We start from the raw sequence: 16,700 nt of genomic DNA, 5'->3' as shown, positions 1-16,700 counted from the left end.
CCAAGTGGCCTGACCTTCTAAAGTAATAAATACCCAGCAGCTACCAGTGAAGTTGCTGTACCTCAGAATTCATTTGAACTAAAGCTATTATTAAGGGGAAGCTTTTCACAAGGAAAACACGCAGTTATGGGAATAGAAATGCCACATGTACCTTGGGAAATCTCATCACTCTCACTCTGGAGTGACCATCTAACTTTTGGTACCTAAGTGTGCAAATCTTAGTTATATTTTCACTGTGTTTTATACACAATGGCTAACAAATGAAAAGTAATTATTAATTTGTTGTGACAGTAACTCTTCTGGGCAGTGCTGAAGTCAGAACCCCTCATCCAGCATTTATTCTCTCCCCAGTTTTCCCTCTTCTCCTTTTGCAGGGGATCTGTGGCCCTGCCAGTGTGTGTATAAAACGTCATGACGTAATCCTGTTACATAAAGCATTCTTTAAAAATCAGTTCTTCCAAAACAATCTCTTTTGTGACTTTCTAGGAGTCACAAGGGGAAGAATCCCATCATGTCTTAATGTGCCTTCCAGCATTTCTCAGCTTTTGGGAAATAATAGATGTTCTCCGACTCCTTTGTGTGAAACGCCAACATATTTATGTTGAGATCCAGGGTCTGAGGTTGAAGCATTATTACAAAAGCGCGAAGTAGCAACAAGTTCTAAATGCAATTTTCTGTGAGACAGAAGTACATTCTGTTCCACGTTTACATTCAATGATCTTTACATGCTGAATGCAATACCATTATCACATCTATTTGAATTCTTTTTCTGCTATGGCACAAAAGAAATAATTCTTAATCACACAGCCAGCCTAGACTTGCAAGTCATTAGAAGACCAAAGTTTCCTTCTGAGCTGAAAGGGCTGCATCGTGAGAGATGCGGAGGTGAAAGGGCTGCATCATGAGAGATGCGGAGGTGAAGGAGAGCTATTGTTTAGCTGCAGGACAAATCCTGTATTTTACACTCTGCAGACTGGCAGAGTGCCCAGCACTGGGCTGCTCTGCTCACATGATCAGTTCCATATAGCTTCAACCTGAAAGAATTACTCTGGATCCAGAAAAAGAAACTTCCTGTTAAGACTGTGCCAGTTGTTTAGCATCTTGCCAATGGTGCTGAATGTGCCACTAGTGAGTACTTGAGGTCTGGAACAACAGTGTATGAATGAAGATACAAAATTAGCTGTCTCACTTGACTGTATTCTTTACCTTTACTTGGCCCAGGCAGGTTAGAGGAGGAGTCTACCTGTTGTATTTGCAAGAAAGGATCAGTTTCCATTAGGAAACAATGTCTGAGATTGGCAAGACTGTTTGCTCAGGTGCAGGTGCAGCTGAAATTTGGAAATGAGAGAATGCATTCTAATTGCATCCAACACTGAGGGAGGGGCTTCCAGGGAAACCTCTGCCTGTGCTTCTCTTTCCAGGTGGGAAGCAGCAGAGACTACAACCAGTGCTTCTCATTGCTCTCATCCCTGAGGATTTTTGTGCAGCAGTTGGAGAAGGCATAGGGTCTCAGTTCTGCACAGAGAAGCAAACATAACTTCACTAGGACAAAATCCGGGTATAAACATGCTTTGCTGTAAAAAGTAACTTGGATCAATGTGGCTTTCTGTACTGTCAAATACCAGCAGTACTGCATTGCACCATTTTCTCTGGGTGATCCAGCACAGGCCAGATGCTATTTCAGTACTACTAGAGGTAGAACTAAAGCTAATGGGCCATACTGGTATTGTGGAGGGAGGTGAAACAGTGGGGACAGGGAGGCCCCATAATGAGCAGCTTCAGGGCTTCTGGACTTAAATGATCCTTTCTCTGAGTCCAGGGGACTGGGAGGTGCAAAACTCTCTACTCAGAAATTAAGGTACCTTCCTTGTAACAGAACTGAGTTATATATTATGTATTCAGTGACTTCTCGGCTGCAGTCCATCAAAGATACTTCCCATTCCCCTCCTATACCTAGTTCTAAAGCTTCAGCCTTATGTTTTCCTTAATTACAGTTTTGGGGCGAATGGCCTTAGTAGCTCCTGAGCTTAAAAAACTCTTAGTTCAAACTATGTCTCAAACTTTCCTAGTCATTCACTTTGTCATTCAAATACACATATATATGTGTATGTAATCTGAAACATTTCTTCTGCAAATAACTGTGATGAGATTTCCAGTATCTTCATTACAATTAAAGAAGCTCTAATTTATTCCATCACACAAGAAAGGAAAGACTCCACACTGCAAACATGCACCCTCTCTTCTCAAGATCATGTTTGTGGGGCAGTTTCACTACATGGTTATGAGTGCAATCTTGAAACCTCTGAGACGAACTTTTTCCCCTCAATTCTGAATTCTACCCCACTAGTGGCATTAACATGCAAAAAATCTGCAGGAACATGCAATTTTTATCACATCTATTAATGAAATGCAACATCATAAACAATGAAGTTTAATTAGTAACTAAAGTGTCTATGGCAATTAAATAAGAAGGAAGTGTTCTGGAACACAGCAGGATGGATTATACTTTGAGTCATTTACATTGCAAATCGATTTTAAAGATGTTATTGATGGAAGTTTGGGGGAAATTAAGATTTTTAGAAAATAAGACATTGACTCTATGACACTCAAATGCATAACTTGGCTTAACATGAACTTGGTAACTGGAACTGCAGGTGGAACTAATGGGAGAAGCTAATAATATGAAGTGCACTGAAGAAACATTAAAAAAGCTTAGGAGAATCAAGTGCAATGACATGATTCACTAGTGTCAGGTCAAAATAGCACTTAAAATTAAAGAATACATGTCCAGTTATACAGTAAGGAAAAATGTTAATGTATTTCATGCCTGAGTATTAGAAACTGAACACAGCTGCTTACTATATAGTCATAACTCTACCTGAACCACTGTAATCATTTAAGATTCAGAGCAAAGGTCCTATTTCAAGACAATTTGTGAATAACTTAAGTGGACAAGTAGTGAAACACTGTCTACTTGTTTCAACTCATAGTTCATTCCACCTGAATTATTCAACCTACAACAGCAAAGCTGGATAATCATCAGGAGAAGGCTAGGTAAGAACAAAAATAAAGAGGAAAAGAGCCAGGGAGCTCTGACTTGAGGCCAAGATTTCTCCTCTGTGACAGGAAGGTAAAGAAAGCATTAGTGTTCGGTCTTTTGCAGAAAAAGTCAGTGAAAGCTAGATGGGGAAAGAATTATCACTGGCTGATTCTCTAGGAAAGTGAATTTTCAGCTTTGCACAGGCTGCCCTGAAAGCAAGTGAATACTCTTGGGTTTGTAAGAGGACAGGTCACCTCCAAACCTGGCTTGTCCTCATGCACCTTGCTACCCAGTCTGCATGAAGACTCAGTGTGATCCCCCTGGGAACGGGCACTCAAGCATGCTGAAACATTGCTGGTCTTGGTACAGTGACTGACTGTGCAAGCTGCACCTTCGAGCCTCACAGAGGCTACCCAGCTTTGGAGCTATCCATCAGGATATATTTAGGAAGAGGCAATTTTGGGTTCATCATCTGCAGGGTACACGAATTTGAACTGTTCCCACTGACAGTAGCTATAATATGAGCGGTTGAAGATTCATTTTTATGACAGTAAAATGGAAAAATACTGGGTTTTCATTCTTTCCTTTCACAGGTTTCAATGAACTTGAAAAGTTTTACTTTTCCAACCAATCTAATCTTTAAAACACTGTCTGCCATGTCTAATTGCCCTTTGTTCAGGGTTTTTCCTGTTGTTTTCTCATGTCTCCTCCACTATCCCATACTCAACATATCAATCTTAGTGAAATTTAAGGGACAAAATTCCAGGCTTTGGTGCTATATTAGAATTTCAGTTGGTTTTATAACAACCCTTGGCGTTATCTACTTCCTCCTTAAGAGAAGAGGTGAGTAAACAGAGAAAAAGGTATTTGTCAATAGCCTCATAAATAAAATCCCTTGACACTTCTGCTCCTACTCTCATCCCTCTTTGTTTGCATATTTACAAACATCCCAGCATCAAAAGAGAGGATTTTCAAAAGCATTCAGGTGATTGTTTACTTTGCTGCTCGTGGAAGAGGAGGTAAAAGTGCCCCTTACCTAATGGGAGCCCTGATAAGCCTTTGCTGATAGTAAATCCCATCTCCAAGGTTTTTCTTCTCAAGAATGTTTGTGGAATAAGCACCATAAGAAGCTCATATCTTAGCCACGGGGATATGTGCTCTACAGGATAGATTCTCCCTGGAATGTCTGCTGCTCTCCAGTGAAACACAGAGAGGGTTGTTTCTGCTACACAGCCTTGGCAGGTGACAAACTTCTCTTTCTCTTCCTCCTCAGTATTACAAGGAGACACTGCCAGTAGCTTTCTTCTGTTCTGAGGTACAGTGGGCAAAGTGAATAGCCACATATACTTCTGAGAACTGCTCAGCACTCCAACACTCCCATCTGTGCAACATGAAAGCAATGCAAAGGCATAAAACCAGTGAAAGCAAAAAATCCGAATGTGCTATTCAAAGGCTTGAATTTTTTGCTTTATGCTATTCTAATAGCTCTGAAATGAAATGACACTAGATCTTTTTAACTGTGTGCAGAAAATCTGATCTTGCAAGTGCTGGCTGCTCCCCTCCTGGTGCTCCATGCTTCCCCTATTGCTTTAGAACTCCGGAGCTCAATGCACGTGCTTCGTACCTGCGGGACCAATCTCATCATTTATATTTTTACTATTGCAAGGTGAAAGAAAAAATGGAACTCTCAGAGTTTGTATTGTTAACGCGTAGAGTGGCCATGGAGCTGACTTCTGGAGCAAAGCTTAGCAACTGGAGGGCACATGCAAATGTCTGCATACTAAGAGGCTGAGAGATTGTTTTTCCTTGAACTCAAACTTCAGTCAAATGACATGACATATGCAAATGGATCCTTCAGGATTGGCTCATTAGTGCTCTTAAGACCTCTGATTCACCTACCATTTTAAATGCAGAAACTCCCGTAAGTTTTGTAAATATTAAGATAATGGTGTGCGCACAGATGTATGGGCAGGTTTTCAGAGAGCTTGGTTAAAAAACACTCTGTGTTTATTGCCACAAAAAAGCACCTTTTTTCCTCTGTGAATGTCAACTTTGTTGTGGGTTGTGGTGAATTCTGATATCCAGAGACCAGTATGTGCTTAGTCAGGCCTGTGTGGATGAGGAAAAACAGCAACATATGAGACCTAAACCAGGAAACATTCACATTTTGCAAAGGATCTTGGATATTTAAAATGAGCCAAATCTAAATCCCAACTCTGAAAAACACCTTTGAGATATTTGTTAACAGGTATGCTCAGATCAGAGGTCTACAGTTGGATTTTTTTGTTCCCGATACCTGGGCTTCTTCCCTATGCATAACAATGCAACAACAAATAGGGAAGAAAGGCTGCCTTATAATTAGAGCACAAGACACAGCATGGGGAGAGAGGATATTCACACAGCTTAATTGAGACAGTTTTCCCCAGGCTTTTCCAGCCATTGAAGAGAGAGAACTTCAGAAGGCAACTCAGAGTGCCTAAGTAGGCCTCTATTTTTAATCACCTCTCTCTCCGATGACTCTTGAAAGGACTCCCATAGCTGTGAAAAGAGGCTTTCTCTCCAATGAATACAGAAGGAGCAAGAAAGCCAAATCTCCTAATGTAGGTTTCTGAGTAGGAGTTTAAATCTCTGTTTTTGCTTATTCCACAACTGTGCCTGACAAAAAGCGGATGCCTCAGTTTTCCCATCTACAAAATGGGTGAGCTGGTGCTCCTTCCACCCATCAGCTTCAGGGCTGTGAGGCTAATGTTGAAGCCTGTAAAGCACTGTGGTAGTGCAATAGGACTGGAAAAGCCAGAACAAACAGGATGTGACGTTTCACATCGCAGCACACCAGATTCTGTCCCTAACAGCAAATCTTCACAGACAGCGTAACTAGAAGGAAGGTGGCACTACCAATCCTTCACTACTATGTACATAAATTGGAATATGAAGAGAGGTGCTGATATAAAATCTGTGTGTTGTATAGAGAGGCAGTTTTCCCAACAGTAGTGCTATCCTGGATGTAGCGGAGCTATTTTAAAATGTTTTATGATTTTAAAGCATCATAAAGGTCAAAGTTTAATAACTGTGGCGTATAATTCCCTCTACCTTTAGCTCTACCTCTAGCGTTATTAACTTATCCACAGTCTAGACATAATATGCAGTGCAGCAGTTTGAGCAATGCTCTGCCAAGCTGACAGGATCAGATTCTCAAGGGATGTAAGGGTAATTCACCTTCCAACTTTTCTGAATCCTCTTTGGACCAAAACCTGCTAGTTGAACAAAAGTTGCCACAATGTGTCATATGCTACAGCATATAAGAGATGTGAGATGTGGCGAACATTTGTAATTGAAAACACACAGTAGAGTGCAAGAAGCAGCTAGCTGTATTTCAGAAAATGAATGGGATGGTTCCACATGTATAAATAGCAGTTTTCACTAATGTTATCCAGCTCCTAAGAATAAAAGGCTTGCTTTTTTTTTCCACTGGAAGCAGATTCAGGCTCTAAATTGATTACAGTAGCCACATTTCTTGGATTACTGTAAGAGCAAAATGCAGCCCAAGTCAACGTGTCACTGTGGAGGAATCCACATTCTCACAGCATCAACACAATCAGTCCCCCAAATTCAATTAAAATAACAATTTATTCCATTAACTTGGTCTTTTTTTCCTAGCTATGGATTTTCTCAACTGCATCCATGAGGACACTGATCTAAAACACACCCAAGCCAACAAGTGACTACTTCTGGCTTCAACAGCTTTAGATCAGCATGTGTTTAAATGAACTTAGACAGACTTTTGCGCTAAGAATTGATCACAAATATTTAGTAATAAAAAGCCCAGCATTTTTAAGTTGTTATGTAACAAAAGTGATTATTCATATAGGTCAGAGAAACTTGTGTCTGGCCCACAAGTAGGCCATGAATTTTTCTGCATTCAAAATTAAAACTCTGTTCCTACCAAAACTCATACATGAAATATTGAAATTTACTTTCTGCAAACGTTTATACCAGATGTGATTGCTTGACTGTTTGCAGAGTTAATGTGAGAGAGTGAAGTAAATTAATTTTAAAATTAAAATGAATATTCATAGAAGTTTTTAGTTCACATTATTCATCCAGCTCTGTTTAATACAGAGGCCAAGGAACGAACGTGCATGAAGGCAAGAACATAACACCAGTTTCCTTCCCTTTGCCCCAGTCTTTTACACTTTCTGGGCATAGCCTGCTACTCTCCAGTTCTCACAGTCAGAAAACCTTCATTAGTAATAACATTTATATCAAAAAAGAAAATAACTTCATTTTGCCCATCCTAAGACACAAATATGGAAAAAAATGTGGCATTTCTTCACTGTATAAACATTGTACTGGGGATAACATCCCTTCCTGTGCTTGAGTCTATCTTCAGAATTAGTATTAATGCCGTGACACCATGAAACAGACATATGGAACTGTTATTTGTTTCTCATTTAGCAAACAGATAAGAATATGGAAATAGTTTCAGTCCATTTGTTTGATGAGCTTCCTAAGCCAGTAATAAACAAATCAATACAATTAGTTTTGGCTCATCATCATTAGAAACCTTCACTACTGGGATACAATTTAATTATACCTCTTGTTCCACAGCAAAGGAAAGCCTTTGAAAATGGACTACTTTGCCAACTATCGAACCAGGAGGGAGGAGCGAGAGGATACATCAGTGATGGAGAAGTTATTATCTAAGCAGGGTGTACAACATATAAAGCATATTGTGCAATACAATTTCCCTGATTGCAAGTCTAAAATATTCCTGCTATTAAGTGCTTTTGAGCAACGCAATGTGAAATCCAGCTGTAAAATGACTGTGTATATGACATGCTTCATGCGAATGTTGCAATTAATATGGCATGCATCAATCACTCTTGGACTTGATTACAAACTGCACTAATCCTAATTGATTAATTAAGCTGCAAAGTTACATACAGTAATGTAGGTTAAAAAATCCTCACCATATGTGTGCTAATGTCCCAAAATACATTTTCATTGTGGAGATTAATGCTGTTACTTTGCTTGCGGCTGTGCATCTAGTCTAACAAGAAGGCCTGCACTAAACATGGATATCCCCCAAACTAGAAATTCTTCAGTATAGGAATGCAGCTAGCTATAACTGACGTAAGGGAAATAAACATTTACATTCAAACCCTCAGAAATACTTTTGGGAGGAAAGGGCTGAAATCTAAACCTGACTTTCCTGAAGAACTCCTGAACCACAGTTCTGCTGCGGCAATTCCTGCTGCAGAACAGTCCTCACCTTGGGGTGTGGGGGTGTGGGTAACAGAAAATCTCAAGTTTTAGGTATACTGATGCACACTTAGAGTGGCAACTCTCCAACACCGTCAATCAATGCCTCAAGACTTTAATTGGTATTTGCACACCATCTCTTCTGCCACAGTTGCAGTCACTCTTCCCTAAACCATGTCTGACAGGCTTGAAAGTGAAAATTACTCCAGAGAGGGGGCAGCTGGGGTAGAACGGTGCCATCCTGTGTAGAGAGAGGGGCCCAGATAACCTGTAGCTGGAGATGAAAGAGATACACAGGAGAGGAAAGAAACCTCTAGCGATCTCCCCATCGTGTCACCTTATCAAAGGCTAGGTTTGCCAGGTTTTTATTTGCCATGGTTTCAATCCTCCAGGGAAAATATCTTTGTGAAATCTAAGGTAACTCAATACATAAATAATGCAATTGGGATCACTCAAAAAACATTACATTTGCTGCACATCCAGTGCAAAGCTCACTATTGTATTTATAACAATACATCTTTGGATGACACATTTTAGATCGACTTATAGGAACTTTTTACACAATCAATAAATGTTATCTCCAAATTAATTGCTTAGATGTTTAAAAGTCTATTTCTGCTCAGTACCCAGCACCAGGCACTGGTAATCAATGCACTCCACTGTATAATTATCATCCTAATTTTAATGTTATTTTTGAATGACACTAAAAGAAAAAAAAATCATGTTTTTAAAATGCAGAAACTGCTGCATGTGTACTTTGAAAAACTTTTTTTAGGTTTCTATATGCAGACTTAAGATGCTAACTTCAGACAGCCCTTTTTTAGGTATCTTGCTGTAAACTGACACATAAAAATTACAGTACGTTGTTTTAGCTGAAATTCAAGTAAGTATCACAATGACAATATGAGCCCTGTAAGCCACTGAGATGCAATCTATCTAAGGCTCTGTTTTCAAAGTATGTGAAGTTGGTTTTTGGTTTCAGCTCGTCTCCAGTGTCATCAGAAAGGACCAATTCATCCTGGAAGGTAGGTTAGAAAGGAAAATTACCCTACAGTTTCCCAGTAATGCCAAAGTGACACTGCCAATTCAGTATCGCAGCAGTACAGTCCCAGAGAGAGCATCTGAAGATTTCCAGAAAATAACAGGATTTTTTAAAAGCCTCTTATACAGGCCTCCACATTTTGCTTGGCAAAGTCTGTGAAAAATAATACGGTCTGTTTCATGTTTGTTTATGGTTACCTTTGTCATTAGGATGTGATGCAGTAATGTATTTTGACTGCATACATGTATGCATTTGCCCTTCCTAAGGTTTAACACTTTAGCTTCTCTTTCATCAGGTCTCTGGATAATGATCTAGTATCACTTTAAATTGTCATCTGAGTACAAAGCCATTAAACACAGCTGAGCTGATAAAAGGAAAGAAGCTACTACTGGTGAAATGTATTGATGGCTGAGCTCTATAATAAATTTATCAGTTTCTTCCATAATGTATTATCACTAGTAAGTGGTGTGGCAGAGTGGAGAGGGCACCGTGTTGTTGGAGCAAGTAAAATCCCTTTTTTTCCTGAGGAGTTTGCACTGTTTGGATTGAAGTGTTCTGCTTCGCTCTGTTGTCTTCGTAACACCTTCCTCAGCCTGCCAGGACACGACACTGGCTGCAAGCCAATAAAGCAAATCATACAAGAGGCTACAGTTAAGATGAAAGAGATGTGAGCTTGGGGGAGGAAATGCAAATTTATTAGCATAGTCATGCCTGAAGAGCATGGGGAGTTGAACCTTTGGCACTGTTCAAGGATCTCTCAACAGGCCTGTGCCTGTCTCACTCATTGCCTCTGCTGAGAGTCCAGGGGAAAAGCCAGCAGTAACCTTAACCCAAATGAATCTACAGCAAAAAAAGGAAAGTTAATCAAATATGGGCTGTCATGTTAAAAACACAGCAAAACAATTTTCCAGGATGTCTTATCCTCTACAGTACAATAAACCATCCACATGAATATAGCAAAAGTTGATCCAAACATCCTTTGCTTTGATGGCAAGATGCCATGCTGTAAGATCTCACAACTTTATTTTAAGTTTTACAATATTTATCATTCTTTGAGTCCTGCTTTCTGGAATCAATTGACTAGATGGGAGGTGCCACTTTTGCTAAAACAGAAGACATTTTCTAGCCATCATGATTTCAGAGAACAGCTGGAAAACATAAACTCTGGAAGCCCAAGAACAGGAACACAAATTATTAATAGAATTCTGTGTTTATCCTTCTGAAATCTCATAATTTTGGGAGGCTCAGCTGCAGCCTTGAACACCTGGGAATGGTGGTATTAAGACACTTACTGACACCTCAAACAAACTCCTGTTCCTGGCCCAGAATCTACACAGGGACTCAGAGGAGAAGCTCCACAGTATGTGTCAACGCAGATGTGATGATGAGCACATGTGCCATTTCCAAAGAGACACCTTCTTGCAGCATCTGGTGTTTTTTTCCCAACAGTACTGTTTCACTGCACCAAAAAGCCAAAGTTCAAAATGCAAGAAAACCAACACACTTTGGGACTTGAAGGTAAGACAGCTGACTGAAGCGGTGACCTTGCATGCCAGTGAAAAAATATAAGGCTTATTTCAACATGTCTAGAAACTCTTTCTGAAAAGAAAACACAAGTGCATTTATTTCAGTGGGCATTCATTCAAAAGAGTGCACACACTTTGTGCATTTATCTCAACATCTGATTATATACATGCAAAACAATATTTGATTCTGTCATCAAGTGGGCAATTTTGTTGTTTTATTGTTTCTTTTAAAACAGATAATAGCTGCAAACAGTGCAAAATCAGGCTAAAAGCTTTAAATGCACAAAAGCTTACCTACGCATTTTCTATGGTGCATCGCTATCTGACAGCTCTTCACTGATTGAGTCATTCAGATCCACAGTTACAATGTCCATTAGGATCTTGCAGTGAATTCTACTATCTGCTTGTTCTAACATTCTAAGAGGATAAAGCAGTATGGCCAAATTCTCTATTTCTAGAATGCAGTTATAATAATGGGCTCGTAACTCCTACTACAGCAACCACTTAGCAATATTCAAATGCTGTAAAATACTGTAGCTGTGAAATCTAACAGTCATAACTTTGAGACCCCTCAAAATTGCTCCGTTTTCCATGATTTAGTTGAGCTTATCTGGGAAATTCATGCCAATGGGAATCATACATGTTAATCTGCAGAAGTTAGTTCAAAGGACAAATCTTATGATTTCAGAATATATTCTTCCATTTTAATTGAACCCAGGATGTTGAAAGCATGCTGTAAGACTCAGTCCCTTTCCAGTGTCATTATTTCCTCCAAAACTGAGTGGTCTGGTTGATTGTTATGGAAATGAATGAAAAAAGTCAAGAGATTCTGAATTTTGAGTGTTCTGCTCCTGATATCAGATCAGACTGTATTGTAATATGTAATTAATGGTGTATCTGCCCACAGTGTACTCAATTACACTGCTATTATAAACCAAAATAAATATTTCTTGTATGTATACACCCAGATAGTTGACTTACATTAGCTGTATGACCCATAACTTTGAATAGCTCTATATGCAGTTAAAATCTCAAGCATACTGCTCCATCACCATAGTTTCTTGAATTTAATATGATAAGCAAGTCACTTAAAAAACATTTGAGATGAGATAAAACAAACAGTAAGAATTTCACCTAATCTAAATATCCAGTAACAAGGGAAACTGTGGGTTTATAATCTTGCTTCAGAAGAGAAAGTCTTTCACATAATCACTTGAAATTTTAATTTCTGTGCACAGAATGAAATTCCAAATGGTTTTTGACAGTCGTAACTCTTATGCAAACCTATTTCATTTTAGTAGCTGAACATCAATTCATACCATAATGAAAAGCAAATCTTCAAATTATTCTCTCTCTCTCTCTTCCCTGGCATTTAATACAAATCAATGACACAACGTGACCGCTATCACAACATCTCTCCTTGCAGATTATTTTCTTAGTTAGCTTCACACATTTAATCAACGATGCTAAGATACTAAAATCACTTTGCTGCCTTTTTTCAATTTATCAAGACTCAGTCTCCCTCCAACTTTCAGTCAGCATGTAAGTTATACTGGTTGAATGTGGATTGATTCGAGGGTAATAGTTATATATGAAATAGCATATACTTTATTTAAATTTAGTGATCTAATTTAAGCAGAGGAATTTTTGAGTACGTGTATCACAGATGGTGTGGCAGTTTATCTTTCATAGGTCTCCTGTTATAAACTGTAAACTTCACTCAACAAGCTCAGTAAAACATTTTATATATATAAACTGACTCCTAATTGTGTGCTGACATTTGTAATAGTGCAACAATCCCACGGATTTTTCTATTTTATTTGGCAAAGTGCTCTTTACAATATCATTCGCTCTCTTTCTCTCTTGAGATATATAAAGGTTTAACTGGAGCTCCAGGATACACTGCACACGGTCAGAGAATTCATCAACAGCTAGCCAACCTCTTTATTACTCCTTCATTCCCTAGGTTTATGAAAAGGGCTGTTAATTCAGTAGGCAGCACTCCTACCTCTGTCCTGGTGCTGCTGGAGTGGGCCCCGATTGCACTTGCACTGTTCTAAGTCTGCAGTAATTCAGTGAAATCATCAGTAAAACTGTGAGAGGAAAACGAAGCCCTTTATCTTTCAGAGAGTACATGTTCTTTCTTACTGTAAAATAAGTGCTTTTTCTGTATTGAAGCTATTAAAAATGTCAGAGTGCATCTTGCAAGGCTACAGACATTTTACTTTTATGACCAAATTCCAGTTTGAATAATTATAAGAGCCAGTTAAAGATATGTTTTCAACAAAAAGGGGCAACATTTTCATGAAAACATTTTCCTTCCATGGTGCATTTCCCCCCCCCTGTGTCAAATGCACATTTGTTGTTTCCTTTCATTCCTAAATGTCTATATGCTGTTTAGCAGCCATTGCACTTCATCTTAGAGGTGGCTGCATTTCACAGTGGATAAGAGAGACCCTTTTATAAATAGTAAAGTTAATTATTTCATCTTATTTCTTCATTTCCACCAAGATTAGCTGTTATAAATAAATACATTTACAGTCATCAAATACTACTGTCTAATTTCCCATTAGATTCATTCTCTACACTTCTTTTCCATAAAATCAGACTCAGCTTTTTTCATACAAAGAGGGCACATGATTTTTAATTCCACTAGGATTATGTCTTTGGGTCAAAGCATAATTGCCTACAATAAATAGAAGCATAAAAGAGTGACTTGGAAATGGAAAGACAATATGCTGGACCTGTTTAAAAGACATCTGGTGTCCCAATTCACTGACAGCAATGCTGAAGGGCATTTGTTTTCCCCTGCTATGTGAAAATTCAATTTCCTTTGAACTAGGGGAAAATCATATTTTTATCGATTAAAGGGAATGAAAAAAAGCAGACAGATACCCAATTTTGTGGGTATCACACAGAGCATCTCTGGCCTTGCATATGGTATACTACTGCTTTAAATAAAATATTGTTGGTCTTAACTTCTTTAGACATCGGCCACATCTAGGAAGTCAAGTGCACATCTGTGGGAAGACCAATGGAGAAACAATTCCAAATCTTTACCTTTAGAGTTAGCCTCAGACTCTAACTATTGTTCAGTAGAGCAGCTTGGCAGGGAAGGTATATAATGTTTTGTAAGGTAAGAAAGGGTGTCCATTCCCCACCCTGGCACCAGATGGAACTAATGAACTACAATTAAAGTAATGTTTGCTCCATTCACAGATGAACTGACAGACTAAAAACTACAGGGGATGTATGCTCAGTATTGCTCTGGAAAGGAGGTGCAAACAGAGCTTTCAAAATCCTAATAGTTGTGTCCTAGGTAACCTCTTCACCCCTGTCACCAGCTCTAAATTTTCCCGAGCTGCTGCAGCTACCTGCCAGCCCCGAAAACACCGCCAAGAAGCTCTTCTCAATGCCAGCATCCTCACAATGGCTCCTGGACACACATCTGGCACTGACTGTATGTGCTTTGCACAATTGACTTTCTGATCCCTCAAGGTTATTCACATGAGGGGAGTAAATGCCTTTTAAATCAGATGTAGAGCAGCTGTGAACAGCTGGAACAATGAAAGACAGCCTGCTAGAGCTGGATCCCCTCCATTCAACTATCCTACCACTGTGGCAACACCTGAAGCTCCCAAAAGCATGGGAAGGTGATGGAGATTCAAGTATCCCCAACTACTGTGGGGCAGCTGCCATCTGCTGGGCTGTTACAACCCAGCAATGGCTCTTTGTTATGAGGGATGAGCAGCAGGGGGTCCTGGGCCCACGTGCAGAGAAGGCAGCAATGTCACAAGGATTTACTGCAAGCCCGTCCTGAGGCCTCAGCCTGGCCAGTGGGCGCACTCTTGTTAACAGCTTTAGCACTAGTGAGCAGCAGGAAACATCGGAATAGTAACATTCAGAACTAAAATCTGCTCGTGACAGATGGGAAAGTTAATTCACTCCTGGACGGCAGACGCCACAAAAGGTTAGTCACACACACATAGGTCTGAACAGGCAATGTAAATACAATTGAGCACCAAGGTAAGGTATCTTGCACTTTGCAAAGAGAGTTTCTTTTCTACCATCCCCTCCAGGGGGTTCACTACTCTGCCCTTGGTCACACACCCCACAGGGAAACAGGTAATAGCATTAAGTGTTAGGTAGAGTCACACAACAGTCTACAGACAAGTCTGACCCAGCTACATCTCTATAGGTCCCATACGGTAAGATTACAAGGTCAGGAGAGAATGTGCTACAGAGAAAGCAAGCTGCGTCCACACTCATGTTGCTAAATTATCAACCTACTGGTGCACTAAAGGCTTACAATGTGAGTTCCTGAACAAACACGCACCTCTCAGTGCAGATACTTCAGTCTACCTGTTACAAAGAAAAGGCATTCTCCCAAACAAACACAATTAGCTTTTCCCCCTTCTCTTAAAAAAGAAAATGCAGATGTAGTGAAAAATAGTTTGTGTCCAATCAATGCTTTAAGAACTGAGAAGACCAAATGTTATTGCACCAATGGGAGGAATGAACTTCAGAAGGAAAGGCAGTCAACTAAAACTGCCAACCATACTCACATACTTAAGTCCACAGTACTGTTGGCTTGGATGTCCCAGCTGAGTTTAGTCACTACAGAACTAGAACAAGCTATTTCAGCCATTTCTAAACTCAGTTTTGGTACTGGAAGGATTCCAGATAACTTTAGACAGTAATCTCACTGCAGTGAGATATGTCAAGAGTTTCCTACATCGAAGTGAACTCTAATACATCTAGCACACTTTAAGGACTTCTGTATAACAATTAAAAGCTTCCCCATATTGTTCACTATAACGACTTCCATGAAAATATACTTAACAGTTATTCCTACACACCAGCTATCTGGCTAAACTTCTCCCTTTTTTCTGGTACCTCTCTCCCTCACTTTTCTATGTCATTTTTTTCCTCTGTCCCAGGGTGGAGTTAATTTTCAAACCCAGTTTTATGTTGCCAGAAATATTCTTAAGAACCAGGATGGCAACCAGACCCAAAAGAGTATGATATAGCAGATAAACTTTCTGCTGTACTAAGAATATGAAAGATACCACCTCTGTCCTATCTTTACCAAAATCTTGAGCTAAATACAACAGCATGCTAAACAACGACACGTACCCATTAGAAGCTATAACACATAATCATAAGACACTTAACCACTATCTACCTCACCTTCCTTTGCTAATGAAGAGTTAAGTCTCTAGGCCAGGCATCTAGACTCTCTTTAGTCAACAGAGAAGGGGCAGAAAAGTTGCTTCACCTATCTTTAGACAACTTTTTTAGAAAAATACTTTTCAGAGATGCTTACTGGAAAGTGCCTGAAGGGAGGTGAGGGAACTACCTAAACCAAATGCCTATCCTCCACACTGCCACAGCGGCCCACTGAAAGTCTACCTGCATTAGGGATTTTACATCTCAACCTTATGTCACTTCAGTGAAGTTCTCTCTATTTTATATTTAATATGTTAAGAATACAAATTCAGTCAGTAAACTATGTTTAATGCAAGCCTTTGGTTTTTGCTGGGTTGGAAGCTCTTGCCTGGAGTAGCTATCTCCTTTTACATTAGCATTCTGTGTCAAGAAGCTGCACCCTATGACATTAAGGGTCTAAAAGTTTTATGACGGTATTCTGTAGCACTAAAATCAAAGAATCCAAATCAATGCTACAGATCACAGAACGCATCACTGGGAGTTTCTCACCATTAAAAAAACATGTCTCATATCTATGTTGTAAATACACACTCAATCAATTTTTAAAACATATATTGCTCTGAGTGTGTAGTGATGGTAATGGGAATGGCAAGGATGTCAC

At 39.5% G+C, this 16,700-nt stretch overlaps 1 protein-coding gene across 8 annotated transcripts in view; it reads right to left on the bottom strand.

The window, feature by feature from the left end:
- Positions 1–16,700, bottom strand: part of ST6GALNAC3 (ST6 N-acetylgalactosaminide alpha-2,6-sialyltransferase 3) — a 225,800-nt gene that overhangs the window by 42,473 nt on the left and 166,627 nt on the right. Inside the window, exon 8 of one of the 8 annotated variants that reach the window (XM_074876315.1) lies at positions 10,205–10,943. The exons of the other annotated variants lie outside the window; for them this stretch is intronic. Coding sequence (XP_074732416.1) covers positions 10,931–10,943 — 13 coding nt within the window. The 3' untranslated portion in view covers positions 10,205–10,930. Of the gene's footprint in view, positions 1–10,204; positions 10,944–16,700 lie in introns of those variants that run through there. 8 annotated transcript variants of the gene reach the window in all.

The sequence above is a fragment of the Strix uralensis genome, chromosome 8 (assembly GCF_047716275.1).
Source record: "Strix uralensis isolate ZFMK-TIS-50842 chromosome 8, bStrUra1, whole genome shotgun sequence".
NCBI classification, from domain to species: domain Eukaryota; kingdom Metazoa; phylum Chordata; class Aves; order Strigiformes; family Strigidae; genus Strix; species Strix uralensis.
Note: the sequence above shows the minus strand (reverse complement) of the source record. Positions and strands in the feature narration are given on the sequence as shown.